The sequence below is a fragment of the Xenopus laevis genome, chromosome 1L (assembly GCF_017654675.1).
Source record: "Xenopus laevis strain J_2021 chromosome 1L, Xenopus_laevis_v10.1, whole genome shotgun sequence".
NCBI classification, from domain to species: Eukaryota; Metazoa; Chordata; class Amphibia; order Anura; family Pipidae; genus Xenopus; species Xenopus laevis.
This window is the reverse complement of record NC_054371.1, coordinates 141,347,452-141,370,753: the sequence shown is the minus strand read 5'-3', so window position 1 is coordinate 141,370,753 and position 23,302 is coordinate 141,347,452. Positions and strand designations below refer to the sequence as shown.

The following is a 23,302-nucleotide window of genomic DNA, read 5'->3' as shown; positions in this document are numbered from 1 at the left end:
GGCAGGACCACCACGAATGTTTATAATCACCTAGTGCTCCACATCCTCTAAAGCACATAGGGGAAGAGGAAGGAGAAAAATTGTGTTTACGTTTTGGTGTGTAATACCATCTTGAAATTACTTTGTAAGCCATTTCCCGTATGGCAACATTGGGAGAAAATTTATGAGAGAATTCCATTGCTTTGGACCAATCTTCTGTAGTCCATAGTAGGTTGAAATCCCTGTCCCAGGCTTTCATATACGTAGGTAAAGAGGAAGGTGGAGCCTCAATTAATATGGAGTATATAGTGGAAATATTACCTTTAGCTCGTAGGGCATTTTTACAGAGATTTTCAAATAAGGAGCCTGTTAATGTAGGTTTCTTTTGTAATTGTGAGAAATAAAAGTGAGAAAGTTGAGAATAACGTAAAAACTCTCGTGGATGGATTGTTAGTGACTCTTTTAATGAGTTCCAAGTTCTAAACCCGTGCAGGGATAATAGATCATATAATTTATTGAAGTTTTGAGAGGCCCACCATTGAAAATCGCTATGAACCATCCCTGGGGGGAAATCTGGATTTCCTACCAGAGCTTGCATGTAGCTATTAGTAGTCACTGGTAACAATCTTGGTTTAAGCAATTTCCAAAGTTGCATATGAAATTTAACAATGGGGTTGGTAATAGGGTATTTTTGTATATTGTTCGTAGTTAACCACAATAGTGCTCTAATTTGCAAGGGATAAATTGAATCATTCTCAAATTCTACCCATCTGAGCATTCCTGAGTCATTATGCCACTGTATTATTTGTGCAATTCTAGCTGCCCAGTAATAATTCCTTATGTAGGGGACCTTAAGACCGCCTTGCAGTCGTGAGCGATATAACACATTTCTATTAATTCTATGGTATTTATGTTGCCATACAAATTGCCATATTTGTTTCTGTAGCAACATAAGATCCTGGGACTTTACGGCAATAGGGAGGGCTCTAAATAAATATAGTATCTTAGGGAGGACAATCATGCGCACTGCTGTTATGCGTCCAAACCATGAGATGTGCAAAGCATTCCAGTCTATTAAGAAACGTTGTAATTTTTTGTACATTGTAGGGAAATTAAGGGAATATAACGTTTGATATGTTTTCGTGATTTTAACCCCAAGATAGTCAACCGTAGTAGTTCGCCAGTGAAATGGAAAATGGTATGTTTTTTTAAAAAAAACAATATCCCACAATAGCGAAGAAGATAAAACATGTGTTTGGACCAAGGGCTCCCTCTAGTGAAAATGTTTAAGTATGTTTTGTGATTTAGTTAATGCAATTAAGACACAACCATGTTATAATACAATTTAAAGACTTTCTTATACAAAAAGCAGGGACAATTCACAAATGCACCAAGTATACAGAGTTCAGCTCCTCAAACAGTGTAGTAGGTTCACCACTTCTACAAAAAGTTATAATATAAACATGATGGATCCACTGCAGAAACCGAAAAACGAATTTCACTATTTTGCTCTCCAGTGGATCCTTCATGTTTATATGATAACTTCTATTCATTTTGCTGTACCTGGTCACAAGTGAAGGTGAACAGCAACATTTATTGTTCGTTAAGCAGGATTTCAACCTTGAAAGCAATTTAAAGCAATATAATCTTCTTGTACAGTAGTATAAATTAAATAGATAAATATATGTAGTGGCTTAGTTACTCCTTAAAGTGATTATTTAGTCCATAGTAAGGAAAGGATTACATAGTAAGTTAGGTTGAAAAAAGACACACATCCATCAAGTTCAACCTTTTAACTTTTTTTTTTAACCTGCCTAACTGCCAGTTGATCCAGAGGAAGGCAAAAAAAACCAATCTGAAGCCTCTCCAATTTGCCTGAGAGGGGTTAAAAATGCCTTCCTGAATCCAAAAAAAATAGTCCCTGGATCAGAGCTATCTTCCAGAACCCTGTTTTCCCTCACTTATGATGTGATGTCTAGTGATGGGCGAATTTGTCCCGTTTGCGAAATTCGCAAAACGGCGAAACGCATTGAAGTCAATTGACCTCCAAATAATTTTTTTATGTGCGCGACTATTCTGCCGCGCAGCAAACAATTTTCAATGCTGCAGATTTTTCGCCGGTGAATTTTTACCACAGTTTTCCGAATTTATTCGCTGGCGACGAAACATGGAAATTTCCCTGCCACATTTATTCCCCCATCACTAGTGATAACATAGATAACACAGAATAATCATCCTTATTTTTTGTTGCCTGACCTTATCAGTTTTCATTTCACGTGACAGTTACAGCACCGTATGTCTACTATCTGTGTAGTACTATACATGCTATCCAGTTGGCACTTTCTCTGTTGTATCCAGTAACTTTACGATATTGCGCTGTTTCTTTTGGAAATATAGATGCCACGTGCCCCAAAGGTGTGTGAAATCGAAGTCCTTGTGTTTCCATAGATACATAAAACCATAGTACTTATCTCACCCGTTACAGAAAAATAGATTTCAACATGTTTACTTCAATCAGTGCCATACATTAATATGGCAAACAATTCCAAAATACCTATTTCCTTCAGACACCTCCAGCAGATCAGGTATTGTCCGCCAATTCAAATATTCAAAGAAAAATAAAAAAAAGACATGACATAGGGTAAGCATAGGATGATTAAACAAATTAAAAAATGTCTAGTGATTTTGAAATATCTTTATTTATATTTAACATAACTTGTCATTTCAACTAAGGATATCTTTAAAGCCTGACTTGTTGGGGTTCTATATTTTCAGATTTAATTAATTTCAATTACAGAACGCAAAAACGGAGTGTTGTAAAAGAGATTGCAATTGGCAAGGTGTCGTTGAATCATTGAATACATTGATTCATCATAGTCATTTTAGCCTCTTTGAGTAGCTGGTGGTCTTGGAGATGGAGGTCCTGTTGGTCCTGGTGGACGTGTCACAGCAATACGTGGTGGAACCTCAAGGTTTTTTCCACTGGTATTTGTTGCTGAACTGTTTTCATTCTTTGCAGCTTTCTTGTTATCTGCAGTACAGAGATGTCATTTATACATTTTTATTGATACACGATCTCCACCAAATCAGAAGCAAGTCAACCTGGGAAATACTATTTCAAATGTTTGTAGTGCAGAGCATATGCATGTTCTGCTAGCTGTCATTTTCAGCTGCTTTATATAGTTTAAATTATTATTATTGCCCTCCTTGAGCTACTGCTCACCACTTTTGGTTTCATCAAGATACTTGATGCAAATGAAGATGTCCTGGACACATGCATCAATACTGTGTGGAGCTAGTGTAAGCAAACAGATAACACTTCGGTTCCCTTTTAGAAATCCGTTCTAGCATATAGCCAACATTACACAGCAGACAGTGAGGTTGGAAACCACTGCTGGCAGGGAATCATTGCAGAAGTCAACAAGCCATAGTAGTTATACAGTCAACTATTGTGGTTTATATTAAAATATAGTGCTGACTATAGAATAAAGAAGTATCAGGATGGTGTACTTCTTGGGAATTCTCCAGTGTGTGCCTCAAACTATCTGGCTGCAGCAAGACTGCCAACGGGATGTTACAACACAATAGAATTAGGGGAATGTTGCATAGAACAATTTCATCTGGTCTCAGCCTAAAACAGCTTTATAGGCTAATGCCACACAAAACGGATCCTCCGAAGATGGAGAACCTGTTGCCCCACTGCTTTCCTTCTCTCCTGCAGGCACAGTGGATTTCGGCACAAAATGCAGACTCTTGCATTTCGGTGCCAAAATCCACTGCATCTGCCTGCACCTAAGTGGCGGTAATGATTCCAGGTGCAGGCATTGCAGCACAAGAGGGGCAGCAGATTCTCAGCCTGTGTTTCTCCACAGGCTGAGATCCATGATGTCCGTTGAAGCTATAGAGCTAAATCCCTGGTATTTCCAGAGTGGTAAACAGGCTAATGATTAGGACATTGGCTATGATCCCACGACAGGACCAATAGCATTGAACATTGTACAGTAACTGTTTGAGGCTTTAACCAATGGCCATTTTATCAATGGCATCACTGTAGATTTCTTTTCACTGACTGCCAACTAGATCACAGCTCATACTAAATAGAAATGCAACTTCTTAACAGAGCTGTGTGAGCTAAGGAATCCCTAGCATAAATTAGACATATACAGGGGAATGTAATAAAAGTCGCAAAGAGCAAAATAATTCGCACCAATAAGACTAAAAATCCACAACTCGCAATGTAATATTGTTCCTTAAACTGTTATTGCATTGCGAATTTTAATTGCGCATTGCGAATTTTAATTGCGCATTGCGAATTTTAATTGCGCACTCATAAGAAGTGCTTGAAGGTGTCGTAATCTTCTGGAGCAAACATAACGACTTTTTCAGTAAGAAGTTTTATTACATTGACTGCGCATTGGCGCAAACTATAAAATTCGCAAACGGTCTTTCACTGTCGGAAGTGGTCGCTAAACAGTTTCCGGGCTCGCAAAAGCTATATTAAATTCGCACAAAGCAAAATTTGTTCGCGCAAAGGCATAACTTTTCGCATTGCGAATAGTTTTTCCGTTAGCGATTTTTATTACATTCCCCCGTTACTCTCCAATAGTTTTTAACATTCATCATGTTGTAAGAAAAATGTATGGGTGCAAGTATTTTTTTCAATAGATTTTGTGTGTGCAAACTAGTATTTGATTTTGCAGTTTCATTCATAAATGTGCCTTCTAATGCTTTAACATGTAGTTAATTTTGCCATCTGTATCACCTGGGGGCAGTCTAGCCTTGTTAATTAAATGACTTCAAAATAAATTGAACTAGAGGAACTACCTTACCTGATTCCTTTGGTGTAGGAAATGGTATAGCTGATTCATCTTGTGCCCCAGTTGCTTTTTCTGCTGCCTTTTTGCTTCGTTTTTTGTTTTCCTCAGCTTGCTAGATAGTGGGTGATATAAGCAAAGTATAGTTAATATATCTAGTATAAGATGAGGTTAGTAGCTTCTGCTGTTAGCTGACTAGAAATGGGTATTATTGATTCCTGTAGGTGTGTAACAGGCCACATTCTCCATAGAAAATAATACAAGCAATTTCTGCCCAGAAACAAGTAGCAGCTACTATTTGCCATTTGTAACTCTAGTGTTTATACATACACTTTGCAGCTTTTTCTTTAGTTCCAGGTTTGAGGCTTGGTATGCTTTTGATGTAGCATTCAGATAATAGATGCTCATTCTAAATAAAACAAAATATATCAATGGTTTCATTTTTCTCTGCTGTCGGTCAGTTAGTATATAATGTGCAAATACAGGGCAGGAAAGGAAAGAGGGGGCTAAGGGGGTAATGAAGTTAAAGTCACTAAGTTTGTATCCAGTCTAGTAACACATAGAAACAAATTAGCAAGCAGCATCTACTGGTCACCTGCTTGAAAGCCGATATCCGATGGGTTGTAAAGAGATACTGACACCAAAAAATAACCTTTTTCATATCCATCATAACATTATCTTTGAATGCTATTTGTAATTTTGCCATAAAAGTATTTGCCTGATGCTTTTAAATTACCTTTCTTACCCTCATGTTCCTCTACAAGGGAGCTGCCATATTTGGACAGACTGAGATGGGACAGTCAGGTTGGCAAAACAGTCAGGTTTATGAATTTTAAGTAATAATTACTTACAAAGCAGAACTATCAGCAAAAAGTGATCGTGACCCTTTATGTAACTTTTAATGTAGATTAATATTTTGAAAAGAAAATTTTTTGTGTCAGTTTCACTTTAAGGTTTACTATACCTGGTGCAATCTCTGCAAACCTCTTGTGTTTACCTCCTGCTTAAATCTTTTCATGCCCTCCCCTGTTCATATACCGTATATACTCGTGTATAAGCCGAGTTTTTCAGCACCCAAAATGTACTGAAAAAGTCTGCCTCGGCTTATACTCGAGTCAGTGATAAAAAAAAAAGTCTGGTAGATGAAATATATGCATTAAAAAGAGCCCCCTCATCCGTGCAACACACATACGTGAGATACGTACATACACAGATGGTCTGCAATGCTGGACTGCCAGCTACCGCGCTGCAGTCAATAAACTTTAACCCAGAGATAACCCCCAGGAAACAGCGAGTGCGTCCTGTTACATGCTATTAAGAAACGAGCCTTCTCTCACCTTGGTGACCGGACGCGGCTGTTTGAATCTAACCGGAACCAGTGCTGGGTTTCTGTGCGCGCCGCCGAGTTCACGAAGCACATACAAGACCACGCGCATGGAGCGGTGTGTGCGCCTTAGCCTCCCTCACAACTGCACTGCCGCGTCAGTTTGTAAATATGGAAACTACCCGACCCCCACCTTAACCGACCCACTGGCTCCTGTGCCCCCCGCGGCCTGGGCATACGAATGGAGCGCCGCCAGGATCAACCTTTGGTAAGAGCGGTATTTGTAATATCTCCCAACTCCTCACTGATGTTATTTATCCTCATAATTTACAGTAATGATTTCATTAGTATATTTATACTTTACAGGCATTTATTGTAGTATTGCTTGGGGTTTTAAATCCTAATCAAACAGTGTTTTGGGCAGTTAGTCATGTATAAAACATCTGCCCAGTTGTAGGCTCATTTCCATTCAGGCACGGAGTTTAGTTGAATTGCATTGAGTTGTTTAATTTACATATATATACATGTATATGTTTGGGGAGTTTGTGGGTATAGTAAGTGTGTGATTATTGTGTGGGGAGAGTGTGTGTATAGTATATGTGTGTGTGTCTATGTGTGTATAATTGCTAGTGGAAAGTATATTTTGTCTCAGCTGAAAAAATGTCTGTAATATAAATCCACTGGGGGGGACACATTTTCAGTGATTCCGTTTTGCGCTGTAGTGATTGCAGCATAAAGGGTTATAAATGGAACTTTCTGTTAATAAAAGGTTTAATTTTTCCAAAAATTACCGGCTATACCTGCTTGTCTAATGGTCTTAGTTGTGTCTAGGCTTATACTCGAGTCAATAAGTTTTCCCAGTTTTCGTAAGTAAAATTAGGTACCTCGGCTTATACTCGGGTCGGCTTATACACGAGTATATACGGTATGTATTCTGTATATTGCAGTACTCTAGTCTATGCAAATAAAATAATGCACATTCACATGAATAACTGGTTGGTTGGTTATTTTTTTTGGTGCTACTTCAAAACATCATTGATAGACAATTTTACCTGTATATATATCTTACAGTTTGCTTTACAGTTCTGTCACACAGAACTCTACTGTACCAATAAATATATATATATATATATATATATATATATATATATATTTTTTTTTTTTATATATTATTATCTTGAAAGTTCAGATATTATACTTACACCATAAGAAGGATGAAAGGAAGAATGAGGCCTGGGTTTGACACATAGCCAAATACTTTTGCAAACCAAGCTGGGAAGTCATTATCCAGAGTCTCTTGTATGACTTCAAACATTTTTTGTTTTCCACTATTGAAAAAGTAGAAAGAAGGGTATTAATATACACTCGTTTGGAAAGTATACAGATATTTGTACATTGGCAGATTTGGTCATCTTGTTTGGCCAGTTTCCACCTTATTGCCCCTGTCTCTTTGGACATATATTGCACCTGCAGGGCAGTTTTAACAGACCGTCCTACAATAGTTTGTCTATCCAAACTTAAAATCTTATGTGCAGATGTCCTTTCTCAGTATAGGGCATCAGTAAATGTGGAATAGGAGCTGCTGCAACTAGTGATGTGCAGGTTGACCCAAAACCCATGGGGAACCCTGGGTCTACTACTGGTTGGCAGGTTAGCGTTAAAAGTTGGCCAACCATTGCAGTTTAGGGTTGGGTACAGATCAGACTGGGTAAGTACTATCCTGCACTGCTCCAGACAAGTCTTGGAACCAGAGGAGCACACAGTAGTATCTTACAGAATGAGAAGAAGTGGGTACAGGTTTGGCATGGGTCCTACAATGGCAACTTTTTGCAGGTTAGGGTTAGGTGCAGGTTACATTTTTCCTGACCTGCACATGACTAACTGCAACATCAAACATAGTTTATGAAACAATGCTATTAAGTCAACTGTCTTAATCTGACAATGTGCGAACATATCCCTTCACCATTTAGGGCCAAATGGTGAAGTGATATGTAAACCCCAAAAACAACTTAATGTAAAATTGCTCAGAGTACTCTGCCAAGCACTTTTGCAAGTAATATAACTGTAGGTATGCTTAAATTAACCCTTGTTTTGCAGAAACATAACATCCTGCCCGTAAACCAAGATACCCCATCATAATCCTGTTGTCTGATGCTAGGTCTTGTATCCTGCCTAGGACTTTAAATAGACTAATTGACCTCTGTATTTATGCAGAAAACTTCATTTGAGCTTATTAAAACCACAATTGCTGTTTATTTTTGCTCTTCATTTAAAATTAATAATTTTCATTTATATTTCCAAAAGATCGTTGACATTTCGTTAATATTTCTCTTTGGTAACTGTATTTGTGTAACATCATTAAAATCATTCTAGCAATGCACATGCATATATTATTAGCTTTAATTATGTACAAATAAAAAGAATGCATGGTTATTGCATTTAGCTGTAACATAAACACATTGTATGAAAGTGCATTTGAGGATATTTCTACCCAGGGAAAACAAAACTCTACTGCTTGCCTAGACATTTATTAATATCATTTGTTGTTATATCCCACTTACTGGGTTTTTTCTGTCTTTGTTATTTGTAATCATCAAACATTTTGCATATAAAAGTAAAGTAATGTGAGGCAAGCTGTTTGCCCTGTTTATGAATGGCTCTGCTCATCCTAAGTGAAATGATAAAGAGTAGGGGGAGATAAGAAGCAGGACAATGAGGGTATCATTGATATAAATAATAGTAGCTTATTTTATAATCACAGTTACAGGATTACAGTAATTAGGTGCAACCATGCATGCTTTGCCCTGCCAACTGTGGACAAATTTGTCTCATATTTGGTCTCACAAAGGTCAAATGACCAGATATGCTCCTACTTTGTTTATTTAAAATTTTAAACTAAGTACCTGAATGGGCCACAGTCAAAGGATGGTGGAATAGAGACAATGGTATAGACGACTGGTAGCATGGCCAGAAAGAGTACAAAAAGAAGCATGGCCATATAGAAGTTATTGGACCGGGATGCCTTAAATACTCGTGCATGGGGAACATTGCAGCACATTACTGCCCAGCACTGCAAGTACATTGAGGTGTGAAGTCGAAATACATTAATAGCAGGCAGGCACGGAGCATAAAACGACCCCATCCTAAAGACAAAAGAAACAATATTATCTCATTCAATGAAATTAATGTCCATTAAACTTAGGTATAGTGCTTCCGTTTGAATATTTATGCACATCACACAGACTTTGTCATATTTCACAAGAAGAACATCTAATGACATCTATTGTAAACCAACAAAAAAGGAGGTAAAGAATTAGAGATATATATCAACAAAAGTGGAACTGTAATGAGTGTACAGAAATATATGCAATGTAAAAGAAATGTGCTACAGTATAATTTCTGATATCACAGAACTACATTGAAACTCAAATTATCATTCTTTCTCAGCCTGCTGTGCTTATTATAATGTAATTCCTTCTCTGTAGCCACTGAACAAAATACTTTAACATTGTTATCTGCTCTTATTTTGTACTGTTACAGCATTTACATCTCACCTATTACTTACTCTCTCCTGTTTCTCAGAATCAATTTTGCCCTTCATACTGTCCAAATATAATTACTGTAGACTGTCAATGATCTTCTAGATATCCATTTCCATCCTTCAAATGTATCCTCAATTCTGCACCCTGCATCACCTCTTCTTATTAAAAAAAGCAAAGTTTCTCTCTTCTTATCAGGTATAAGATATTACATTACACAACTAATTCTTCTTTCTACTTAGAATACATACCATCTTAATACAAAGAGCTCTGGAAGATAATTGTACAGTTCATTCACCTCTCATACTAAGGAGCAGATTTATCAAGTGTTAAAATAGAACTCACCACGTAAAAACCTCATGCGCTTTCTAATCATTCATCTTGGATTTTTGGAATCATATTTATCATATGAGGAGCTTTCACCCACTGATACGCTTCTAAAAATCCCATAGGAATGAAAATTTCACACTTTGATAAACTTTCCCCTAAGTCTTACATAAGGCAGAATGTAATTAAAATCACAGACATTGTTTAAAACTGCATTTTTGTGAATGTTTAGCGCTGCACACAATGTAAAACCATTAACTGGCGAATTTTACATGGTTCATTGTCAAAGGTTAGCATTAACACTCTTGAGTTTCGTTAAACATTTTGGCGCAAAAAATGCTTTGCGATTGCGTAATTGTATTGCATACGCTACGCATGTACGCAAACTTTGTGAGGAAGTTGTTGAGGTCTGAAATTGGTCAAAATGGAAGCAAACAATGAAAATCTTGGTAGCTTGTTCACAGTGGTCTTTGTGAACTTATTTTATGTTAACAAAACAAATTACATTCCCCAATATAACCTTACTTACTAAAATGCAGTCATTTCATTACTGGAAACGCATCAGCTCAGCATTTTGCCCTACCTTTTGTTTTAACTGTGATTGATTACAGTTAAGCCTTTTTTCAGTCATCTTTTCAGCGATTTCCTAGGATCAGTTAAAACGTAATGATGTTCTATGTAAAGTAGTGTTGCTGATACACCAGATAAGGGCTCTTCTCTAGTGACCCTAAAGAGCAGGACTGTGACAGATGGTCATGACTGAGGAACTGAATAAGGACCGGGGACATTAACTGGGTGGGGGGTGATGGGAGTTGCAGTTTGTAAGGAACAGGAAGCAAGGAAATACGGGATGGGGATATAGGTAGGAAACAGGAAGAGGTTGGGTCATTACATTGTGGACAACAGGATTGAAGACAGTGTCCCACCATCCTGCCCTTAAGTAAGATTGGTAGTTTGCATAAGTCACAGCTCTGGTTGTGAGATCTGGCTCTTCTGGTGGGTAGCCAAAAAGGGGAGACATAGATAAAGGGGTAGGCAGAGGAGGCATAGATGTTTAGAGGTGGATGCTAAGTCACAGACTTGGTATTGAGTTGTTCAAGGGGGAATATTCATATTAACATTAAGTTATTGTACGTTTTGATAACTGTTATTCAGCCTTCAGTGGCTAATTGTTACATATACATGTTGTGAATAAGAGCCGATGAAAAGGTGTTACATAAATGTTAATTACAAATATGGTATTAATGTTAATGAATTAAGCTGCAATCTTTTTCACCCTGTTTTAGTGTGTATGAGTCTGTGTGGGAGGTAGAAGGGTACGTGAGTAGAGAGAAAAAATGCAATCTCCCCTTGTGGTTTTAGTACCCTAATGCCCGAAGGCTCAAGCATTCTAAAATTTGCCCATTACTGAAATTTTATAGAAAATGTGATTGTATTTAGAGTATTTTTTCATTTTTCTTTTGTTCTAGATATATGCTTTTACAGTTCATCTAGCTGATCTAAATTAGAGATGACAATGCTGATTTTTTTTTTCTTTTTTAAAGGTTTTTATTTATCCTTTTTATCAAACATCAAACACAGCAACAAACAATAATAATGTACCCATGTACATGTCTGCACATATAATTAACAATATAGGTTCCCGATGACCGGGGGCGCCTATTACCTTAGTTCTTAAACATATTCTGGTACTCGTCTCTACACATTTGGTTCAGCCTCCGGACAGGCCTCCAACCATGGGCTCCACACCGCATCAAATTTTCGTGGGCATTGCCGAGCCATGTACGTCAGTTTTATCATAGGGGATTTACTGTTGACCATTTTTATCCATGCCTGTAGTTCAGGAGGAGCAGGACTCATCCACCCAATAGCTATTAGTTTTTTTCCCATAAAAGAGCAGAGTTCTGAGTAATGTTCTGGTTTTGTTAAGGGGAGCTAAATCATCTACTAAGCCGAAAAGGCAAATCTCTGGGGTTACTGCACCGGGCAAGAGAACCTGAGTTGTCATATACCTAACTAATTCAGTCCAGTACTGATGTATTACTGGACATGTCCACAACATGTGGAATAAGCCTGCATCTGGGGCTTGACACTTGGGGCAGTTTGGGGTTCCGGCCCATAGCCTTGAGGTGCAATGGAGTGGTGTATGTCCTATGAATAATTTTGAACTGCACCATTTTATCTCTAGTAGAGATTAGTGAAATATATAGGTTCTCCTTCACATCCTCCCAAATATCTTCAATTAAGGAGGGAATATCCACCACCCATTTAGATCTAGCCTTCTTGAGCGGGTTCCCCAGCGTTACCACTAGAGTGTTATAGAGTTCAGAGATAAGCTTTTTCGGATTAGGATCCCACAGCCTAGTCTCATACGAAGCCAGTTTTGTTTGAATCTGTACGGAGCCAAATTGAGCTATAAATGCATGCCTAAGTTGGAAATAGCGATATATTTCAATATTTGCTTGGTTACAATGTTGATTTTTTAATGAATGTTGCCACTTCCCAATGAGGTAATATTAAGGCTCCAGTTATACATTGTTGAGAACTACATACCAGATCATCCCTTGATTGAAAATGAGTCCTAGCACATTGCCGCTGATATCGAACTCGCAATAAGATGGCTAAAATGAAAAATATAAATTCATCAAAAAATGTTGTATATGTTTTGTGTGTTTGTATATGTTTTGTGTATAAATTAGTCACCCAATACCATGTATATATGTGTGGAAGAGATGCCTTTATTATTAGAATTAACAAGCATTTGCTGTAGTTCCTCAGCAAACCAAACTTTCTCTCTCTCTCTCTCTCTCTCTCTCTCTCTCTCTCTCTCTCTCTCTCTCTCTCTCTCTCTCTCTCTTGTTTGGATTTGTTTTATATGCTTTCTTCAGTTTCAAATTCTGAATAGCAACAGTGCCCTGCTCTCGTTAGCAGTCTAGCCTAACCCTGTCCGGATAATAATTGGGCCTCTGGCCTTACTAACCCCTCATTTGGACCTGATCTGGTTAACTTATTAGAAATAACCCCGTAACCTCATATGAGTGCACATTTTTTTTTACTGAGTCAGTCAATGGAATCATAATGAACAAACAGGAACACGCTTAAACTCTCTACTTCCAGCCTCAAAAATGAAGCTTCCTAACCTATATATTGGATGACAATCCAATATATTGTTATGCAGCCCAAGAATTTAGCAAGCATTTTAATAAGGACTGCAGAGTAATATTGCTAAAGCTTAAGTGGGAATGCAAGAGAAAATTGGAAAGATATTTGTATGCCTCAAGGAGGGGGCACATTTTGACCACAACTACAAGATTGCTGATAAATAAGAGTTCTCTAAACCTGAACTGCTTTAGTTCAACAAATATTTTGCTTTTAGCAAAATAGGAAAGTGCTCACCAGGCCCTCTCAAGCCATATTCTGTACAATCCCAAACAAGTAAAATGTCAAGCAAAATTTCCTTACCCATCCATATTCAAGATCCCAGCACCAGCAGTAATTAAAAAAGCGTACGAATACAGCTTGTAGGAAGTCACCAGTTAGAATAGTAATATAAGAGGTCATAATATCAGAAACTGTAAGCCTTACAAATTCCTAGAAATATAAGAAAATAGCATGTACAGTTGTGTGAGTAAAGCTTAATTGTGCACAGTAATGCATATGTTTTACAAGAATTTAGGAAATTGCATTTTTGTCTTTGTTTAAGAAAACATTTATCACAGTATAAATAAAGTCACATAAAGTGCTTTGCCCAGTTTGCACACTTTCTTTTGCTAGGATCCAACCCACCCTGGCTCCCTTTTCAGTAATGTCTCTGTTGATGTTTGCCTGGTACCCAGTCAAGATTAGAAGCATGGTGCTAACTGCTAGTTCATGTATGCTTGCCATTTTTTAGAGGTGTAAGGAGGTGAAATATATTTACTTATTTCAGTGTAAATAGTTGGGCAATATGTTAGTTAGCCAGCAGGGGCACCAACCCCTAAGGTTGGCCTGTTTGGGAATTTTAAGAGCTAAAAGAAGGGAGTGCACAAGCTAGGCACTTCATATTTTTGCCTATGAAGATCTGGTGGCAGGGCAAGCAGCCAAGCAGGACCCTAAACAGGACCAACCTAGATAGGACTAGGTTAAGTTTGGTGTGGAGAATCACCACAGAGTTGGTTAGATAGCTGTACATGACAGTTGCACTGGAGGCTTTGTGATGGGAATGCTGTGTGGAGAGTTAGGGTGTGAAAGAACCATGACAAGAGTATTTATGGTTTTTGGAGAGGATATTGAAGTTGGATCACTTATACTAGGCTTCCTTTGCCATCCACTGTGTGGGGCTGATTTAAAAAAAAAGCCTGTCTGGTTCATCGCATTGTAATGTGAGATGTTATGAGACAGTAAAGGCATTTCCAACTTGCATTACCCTGAGGAAAGTGTACCAGATACCGGTAGGAACTTTACAGAGGTTTGCCAAGACCAAACCTTCTGTATTATATAGATTGCCTTCCACTTTTTAGAATTGTATAACTTTATTGATATGGTTAAACATACTAACCTGTCCCACCATGGTTTCCCAGCATGGTCCTCTAGGAACATCTGATGGATCTACCTGGAAAGGGACTGATGAGTTTTCAGAGTATGATTTGTTATAAATATTTGCTTCCCAAAATGTCATATTACGTTGAACAATCTTCTCTTCTTCCCTCTATACAGGAACATTTTCAACAGTTAAATGCAATATATCATTAAGATGTAATAAAATTTAAAGTTCATAAGAAAGCACCAGCTTGCCTTGAGATTAATTTCATCCATAAGGGCAATAAGAAATGTATATAGGTTACCCAAAAATAAAGCAAATATACGTCCAAGTTGCCACCTCAGTGCTATTCTTGGGTGATAATTCTCCAAATTACTAATTACATCAAACATTGTTGGGCAGAACATTCCTAGGAGCGACATCACTGTGTTCACCTACAAAAAAACAAAATGAACGTCTACATTAGAAATCATGCCCTATAAAATAACATGTCTGTCAACAATCATTCTTGCTTAGTCTATGCAATCCTCCAGACATGTGCTGGTACTTACTTCATTTCGTTCCCACCATCCATAGTTTTCTAGACCTTCCAGTGCAAATTGTTGTGATCTCCTTACAACAAAGTAAATTAAGTATCCACTTCCTGCAAGAGTGCACATTACAAGAAAATTTGCAAGTACTCTGAGGAATCGCACCAAATGAATATTTTCCTCTTTCCTGTTTTCCTGTTCTTCCAAAATTGATTCCTTCGTAAAGAGAGATTACAATGTACATGTTATTGTTCTGACATAAGTAGCCAATAATAATATAGTTAATGATAAAGCCATTTTAAGTTAATAAATTGTGCTTTTCATACTTGCTTTTATAAAACATTACCTGGTATCACAGGAACCCATTTGAAAATATAAAATAAATGTTTTGTGTTAATTAATGTAAATCAGGGTGTGAGTTTAAGGAAAAGTGATTTTAGTGATATTGAGAACAATTTAATAAAATGTCTCTTCTACTGATTGTTTCTTGCTTTTTAAATAATCTGGGTAGTGAACACTATATTGGAGGAAGCATGAAATGATAATGAGAACTAAACACTGACTGCTGGAGCTCAAAGAAAACATATGTAGATATTCTGTATGAATTAAAATGTTTAGTGAATTCAGTAACAATGTGTGGTGCATGCATCTCAATCTAATCTTACCTTGAAGCTTGTTGTGATTGATGCAAATTTATTGTCAGCTGTTTCTGGGTTGCCAATAAGAAAGTCCCAGCTTGTGTACATTTTCCAGCTAAAATTAAAGCTGTTGTCATCACCACCTCCATCATCATTAGCATTTTTGGCCATGCTTAAGAATTTAAGGTTTACAAAAAAATCACAATGAAAATTAAGAACAAACACTTGTAGACAAACATTTAATTAGGTGAAAATAAAGGGTATTTTAATGATTTTTGCAGGTTATGGGGGACATTTTTTGATTTGCTCTCTGATAATAAGGAGGCTTTAGTGATTGAACATCTCCAAGCTGACCCATGCAACCAATGAATATTTTGAAAAGTAGTATCAAAACAAATAAAGTTTTCACAATTTGCCAAAATGTAGTCACAATATGGTGCATATACTGTATCTATATTATCTGCTTATTTTGGGTTTTCATGTATTCATGACAAATATAACACTATATTAGTCCACATTTATGTCACTAATTCTATCCAATATTTACTAAATGTATACTCTTGCAATAAGCTATAGACAAAAAAAGTCACAATATCTATGTATAACTAAAAAATAAACTTACGTTCTGATAACAACCATGAAACTGTATGCAATGGTACCAATTCCAACAAGCAAGTAGGATAGTGGTAGCCTAAATTGTAGCCATCCAATGGTTCTCTGACTGTTGTAGTATCCATAGAAAAGAACAGAATATTGTGCAAGTCCCTGGAAGAATATATTTGTATTAATAATACATTTTTTATGTATATGCAATGAAGTGGCACTCCTCATATATAATAAATTGACCAGTATTAACTCTTTCTCATGTTTCTTTATAAACTACAGTAAATTATTATTTAGAGGTGAAAGGTTAATTATTAGAGAAGGGTGTGTTTGTTATTAGAAATGGGTGAAACGTGAGGTGAGACATTTTAAAACATGATTCATCGCCTGAACGTTATAATAGCAAGGGGCCTATTTATCAAAGGCTGGTTTTTAGTGGTTTTAGAGGTTTTTTTTAAACCATGACTAAACTCACAAACTCCAAATATCATGAGATTTATTTAAAAAATTAGAATAAAAAAAATATGAATCAAAAATTGAGCTGAACGATGTAATACCTCCAAAAATTTGGACAATTCCTAGTAAAAAAAAAAAGTCCAAAAAACCTTGGTCCAAAAGGATGAGATTTATTAAAAAAATCAGAATAAAAAAAAATATGAATCAAAAATTGAGCTGAACGATGTAATACCTCCAAAAATTTGGACAATTCCTAGTAAAAAAAAAAGTCCAAAAAACCTTGGTCCATAAGGACTTCTATAGGACCTTGACACCTTTTAAGTGGCGAAGATTTGTATTAGTGCTTTTCGTGGTTTTTACACTTAATAAATCTCAATTTTTTTTTTTTTTTTAAAATTCCAATTTTTATTAGCAAATATACACACACACAGTGAGGGTACAGAGAATAAATATACAGCATAAAATGTGCATTCCAAGAAAGAGGAGGAAACAAGATACACAAAGTTGTACATTCAAGCTGCAATCTAATTCCACAGTATAACTACCTCATCATTGTCCGTTCACGATCACATCATCACTGTACCCTCCACAACATGTGTAATAAAGCCATTTTTATTTGAAAGGTAAGAAAGAAAAAAAAGAGAAAAGAAAAGAAGAAAGAAGGGGATAGAGAAGAATCTTCTGTCGGGCATCAGGGGTTACCATCCTGCGACTTTAGAAGAAATAGAAGTCCCCATATCAATAACCATATCAGGGGGGGGGGCTAATCTCAGCAGATAACAGCTATTACTCTTAAGAACTCTTACCAGTCCTGCGTCTTACAGAGGCGAAGTCCATCAGGGGGGGGCATGCGAATTAGTCCTCTATACGTACCATTTTGGAGATTCGCCAGAAAGATACAATCTCAAAATTCGCATTTGGATTTCTTTCATACTACCTAATGTCCACCTTTAGCCATCATACTGGGCTCAGATTGTCTCAGGAGACGCCACATGTTTTGTTCCCCAAATATATTTATGAGGATGATAAGAGTAAGGCCGCATAATCATCCGAGGTTTTAAATGTTATCCAATAAAACCATTTTTTTTGAAATTTTTCCGTTTCTTGTGCTGTATGTGCCCTATAACTTTCATATCGTTCTATTGCTGAAATCTTGTTCAGCCAATCTTTAATTTTAGGGGGTCCGTGTTGTTTCCATTGTAACGGGATTAAAGATTTAGCTGCATCTAGCAGAATCGGGGTAATAGATCTACGGTAGATGTGAATCGGCAAGTAAGTGTGATGGAAAAGTAGGTGAGATGGTGAGTCTGGAATATCACTGTCTGTGATCTCTTTTATAATTTCCCTTACCCTTGTCCAATATTCCTTAAGTTGTGAGCATCCCCAAAAAATATGGGACAAGGTGCCCGGTTCTGTGTTGCATCTCCAACAGGTCGGTGAGAGCGTTTTATAAATTTTTGCTAGTTTATCTGGAGTTCTATACCATTTACTCAGAAGTTTATAATTCAGCTCTTGTAATTTGCAACAAACCGATGATGCATGTGTCAACTGAACAATTTTCTGCCAATCCTCGATTGAAAATGTCGTGTTCAACTCTTTCTCCCAGTTGAGCTTAAAATATTCCATTGGGGAGACCTTAATACCTAAAATAGCTTTGTAGATGTAGGAAATGGTCCTTATAGGAGAATCCTTAGATTCCCATAACAGCTCCATTTGTGTAGGTGTCATTTTTGTAGTAAGATGTAATCCCTTTGTTATTATAAAGTGTCTAACTTGACTTAGTCTGAATCTATCTAGAGTTGTAGACGGGGTATGTGGGAATTGAATATCCCAAGTGGGCACAGTAGATCCTGAGAGAAAAGCAAAAATACCGTGATGTTTCAGTACCGGCCAGTCGATATAAGACCGTAGTTCTAAACCTGGCGGGAAATCGGGATTCCCAAGTATGGGAGTAAATCTGGATGGCGTGTTAATCCATTTGCCTGTTTTGACTAGATTATCCCAGATTTGAAGAGTATATGCAAGCTTCTTGTCTGTTTTATCTGTAATTAACCTATCCTTGTGTACTAACCACGGTAATGCACATAGTGGTGTTTGGGCCGATTCTTGCTCAATTCCTACCCATAATTTATCGGATTCATGAAAAGCCCAATCCATGCATCTATTTATTTGTGCCGCTTTTAAATATGAATCCCAATCAGGGAGTCCCAATCCAGCTTCACTCTTTGGGGCTGTTAGTTTGGAAGAAGCAATTCTTGGGTTTTTTCGTAACCATACAAAGTTGATGACAATCCCTCTCAATTTCTTAATTATCTGTGATGGGGGAGAATATGGTAAAGTCTGAAAAAGATATAGGAAACGTGGCAAGACATTCATCTTGATAATGTTTATTCTACCTAACCATGAAATTGATGGTTTACTCCAGGTCTCAAGATCGCGTCTAACTAAGTTTAGCAACCCTTCATAATTCAATTTAAGTGTATGTTGGATACATGGAGTAAATTTTAGGCCAAGATAGGTGATATGCGGATGATCATATTTAAAAGAGAAGTTTTTCATGAGATCTGTGTATTCCCTCTTGGGCAAAGTTATATTTAGAGCTTCCGACTTAGCTAAGTTTATCTTAAAGTTACTCAAGGCGGCAAATCGATTAAATTCAGCTAAAAGGTTGGGGAGAGATATTTGTGGGCATTTAAGAAAGAACAACAGGTCATCAGCATAAGCAGCTATTTTATGTGTAGTATCCCCTATCTGAATTCCAGCAATACTTGGGTTGCCTCTAATGTGATTAAGGAAGCTTTCAATGGAAATAGCAAATAAGAGGGGCGAGAGGGGACATCCCTGACGGGTACCATTGCGTATGTGAAAGGATTCAGATAATGTTCCATTGACTCGTAGCTTCGCTGAAGGGGAAGTATATAAGGTAAGGATCCACGAGACCATGCGTGCACCCAAACCCATCGCTAAAAGTGATTCCTTAAGAAAGCTCCAGTCCACCCTGTCAAATGCTTTCTCTGCGTCTGTTGACAGTATCATAAACGGGATTTGGCGTTTTTGACAATAGTGCGTAATGGAAAACAGTCTATTGGTATTATCTCTGGTTTCCCTTCTGGGGATGAATCCCGCTTGTTCCTGATTGATAAGAGTCGGGAGAAGATTTTGCAATCTTTGTGCTATAACTTTAGAATATAACTTTAGATCTACATTTAAAAGCGAGATAGGTCTATAACCCCCTGGGTCTCGTGGATCCTTACCCTTTTTATGTATGAGAGAAATGTGTGCTTCTAACGCCTCCTTGGGGATAGGACACTCCGCCGAAACCATATTAGCTGCTACAGTGAGGTGTGGGGCCAGCAAATGTCCAAATTCCTTGTAATATGCAATGGTAAACCCGTCAGGACCCGGCGCTTTCCCTGCTTTCGCTTCCTTGATAGCTTTAAGGAATTCTTGAGAAGTAAGGGGAGAGTCTAAGGATAGTGCTTGTTCTTGCGTGATACTTCCTAAACCTGCCTGCGAGATATAGTTCCGGATAGATTCCAATCTATTGGATCGGTGGGGTTCGTTTAAATTAGTATTCGGTAACTGATATAAGTTGGCGTAATATCCTCGAAAGATCTCAGCTATTTCAGACGTCAAATGTTTCATCTGCCCAGCTGGATCCCTAACACCCATAATATGATTTTGACCTGTTGTTTTTTCAGTGCCGCTGCCAACAGCTTCCCACATTTGTTGCCGTGCTCAAAGAACAATTTACGGTTAAAATCAATGGCTTTTTCAGTGTATGAGGTATAGATATCTCGCAGTTGTCGTCTAGTTTCAATTAGTTCAGTTAACACTGCTGCCGAGGAGGATCGTTTATGACGGGATTCTAAGTCTTGTATTCTTGCTATCAGTTTGTTCATAGAGGCTGCCTTCTCTGCTTTCTTTCTAGCCCCTAGTTTAATAAGTTCCCCTCTTAATACACATTTATGAGCTAGCCATACATGCCAAGGGTTCATCCCTTCCGTAATATTTTCCGTAAAATAGTTCTGAATATGTTGTTCCAGCCCCTTTTTCATTATGGGATCTCTAACAATAGTTTCATTTAATCGCCATGTAAAGGCTCGATTCGTCATTCGGGGTAAGTTCAATGTGCATGTGACCGGAGCATGGTCCGACCATGAAATTATGTCTATCTCTGCTTTCTGGATCAAGGGTAAATCCTTATGTTTAATCAAGATATAATCTAATCTACTATAGCTATCATGGGGAGGTGAGTAAAATGTATAGTCTTTAATAGAGGGGTTTAAAATCCTCCAAGTGTCTACCAAAGTATTTGATTTGAGTAGATTTTTAACCATAGCTAAAGTCTTGTACGGCAAATTAGATTTGCCTGTTGAAGAATCGAGCCTGGGATCCATAGTAATATTAAGGTCTCCACCAATGATAAACATCCCTTCCCCAAATTCATTTAAAATTTGTAAGAAGTCGGTGAGGGCTAACAATTGTTCAGTCGGTGGTAAATATACAGATGCAATTGTATATGTGTTCCCATGTATGGAGCCCTTCACAATAACAAATCTACCCGATGAATCTGTCTTCACATCTATAGTGGAAAAACCTAAGCTATCTGCAATTAGTACTGCCACACCACGTCTTTTCGAGGAGAATGGTTTGCTTAGATATACACCTGTAAATCCTTTAATTCTAAGTTTAGGTGTCTGGCCGAACTTAAAATGGGTCTCTTGAACAAACATTATCTGAACTTTAAGACGTTTCATCTCCTGAGTCAATCTATGGCGTTTAAAAGGTGTATTCAGTCCTTTAGCATTAATTGTTCCAACTCTTACCTTAGCCATATTGAGTGTAAGTAGTGGAAATCCAAGCTATGCCCCCCCCGCTGGGGTCGCCCCTGCAGTTAACGCCGAAATATTGCCGACTAGAAGAAGGAAAAAAGAAGAAAGAAAGTGAAAATAAGAATAGGTAACAATAATTCCCAGATAACCCGGAAAGAAGGAAATAAGTAACCTGAAAGAATAGAACCAAAACCTGTGCGGGTATTATGCACAGTTGTAACGTATTGGTCCCCCTTTTCATAAGGGAGGTCATGTGCGATGAGGCCGACTGGGGAGCAACTCCCAGCCCATCAGCATGCCACATATCAGAAATATTTCCAAACCTAACCAGGACAATGATTAATCTAGCATAAATGAAGGGTAAACCGGGGCGTGATTGACAAAGAGAAGAAAAAGAAAAAAACAAAAAAAAAAAAAAAAAACAAAAAAAAAAAAAACAAAAAAAAAAAAAAAAAAAAAAAAACCCCCAGTAGATTATTCGTTGTTTGACTCACAAACATGCAAATCATAGATTTGTACAGTTATCATTACAAATAGAAACAGAATTATAACAGACTTTTAGATAATACTTGTAGACCATTCGAATCATCAAAGGTAAAAGTATAAGCTTGTATAAATATTCTTATCAACCTGATAGTATTGTGTAGCTGTCGCATACCTCACCCTCACCTTTAACGTATTTTTACAAGGAAGTTAAGGATTTAGGGTGTCCCTCCAACATCTTGATAGCACTAAGTATGTGACTAAGGAGGGTAAATGGGATGCTCCCAGCAGGGCTTTCACCCCACTGGTGTTAATCTCCAAGGAGAGAAAAAAAAAAAAAAAAAAAAAAAAAAAAGGGGGGGGGGGGAAAAAGAAAAAAAAAAAAAAAAAAAAAAAAGCGGATGACCGAACAGAAGCTTTACCGTTCTCAAGGGTAAGGACGAGGGTAAGGGGTCAAAAGGAGAGTCTAACACAATAGGGTTTCAACATTACTTAAAAACAAACATGTCCACGTTATAGGCCGTTCTCCGCAAAAACAGTGGACCATGAGCAAAAAACCTGAAACAACCCATGAATAGACCCCCAAAACCTTGTAAATCCCCAGAGGCTTAAGTTCAGACCCCAAACTGTCTCTCATGCAAAAAAAAAAAAAAAAAAAAAACAGAGAAATGAAACAAACAGCCCCAAAAATCAGAACTCAGTAACCATAAGCCAAGAGGTCATAACGGGTCTCAGATATATGCAGAGTGATGAAAACTGCGTAGATAAATCAGGGTGGCCTCGGGCTTCTGTCAGGGGTAGATGAAGGACTGCCGGAATGTCCATTAGTGAGACTTCTCTCCCGTCGTTGCCTCTTCTGCCAATGATCTGTGTTTAACTTTTCCAGAAAGTCACCATTATATACCAGATCTGCCCATTCGGTTAACTGTATGCTGGGTATAGCAAGTGAACAGCAAAACGCTTCCACATCAGTAGGTTCTTTTAGCATGATTTGCTTGCCATCTTTAGACACTGTGAGAGCAAAGGGAAAATTCCACCGATAGGGTATATTTTTCTCACGTAGCATCGTTGTGAGAGGTCGCAATGCCCTTCTTTGCTGTAGCGTGAACCATGCCAGATCAGGGAAAATTGCAATCTCCATTGCTTCATACTTAATAGCCGATTGATTTCGAATCCGACGCAAGATGTCTTCTTTGGTCCTAAAGTCATGAACACAACATACAACATCTCTCGGCCTCTCAGACCTGAATCTCTG

At 37.6% G+C, this 23,302-nt stretch overlaps 1 protein-coding gene across 1 annotated transcript in view; it reads right to left on the bottom strand.

Moving 5' to 3' along the window:
- Positions 1-2,659: 2,659 nt before the first annotated feature.
- LOC108695507 (transmembrane channel-like protein 1) overlaps positions 2,660-23,302 on the bottom strand; it is a 34,390-nt gene continuing 13,747 nt past the window's right edge. The window contains exons 7-18 of the mRNA XM_018224068.2: positions 16,293-16,435; positions 15,698-15,842; positions 15,054-15,248; positions 14,757-14,936; positions 14,521-14,670; positions 13,446-13,574; positions 12,537-12,604; positions 9,021-9,260; positions 7,320-7,445; positions 5,124-5,202; positions 4,809-4,908; positions 2,660-3,010 (exon numbers count right to left, since the gene is read on the bottom strand). Of these exons, the coding sequence (XP_018079557.1) occupies positions 2,862-3,010; positions 4,809-4,908; positions 5,124-5,202; positions 7,320-7,445; positions 9,021-9,260; positions 12,537-12,604; positions 13,446-13,574; positions 14,521-14,670; positions 14,757-14,936; positions 15,054-15,248; positions 15,698-15,842; positions 16,293-16,435 (1,704 nt within the window). The 3' untranslated portion in view covers positions 2,660-2,861. The remainder of the gene's footprint in view (positions 3,011-4,808; positions 4,909-5,123; positions 5,203-7,319; positions 7,446-9,020; positions 9,261-12,536; positions 12,605-13,445; positions 13,575-14,520; positions 14,671-14,756; positions 14,937-15,053; positions 15,249-15,697; positions 15,843-16,292; positions 16,436-23,302) is intronic.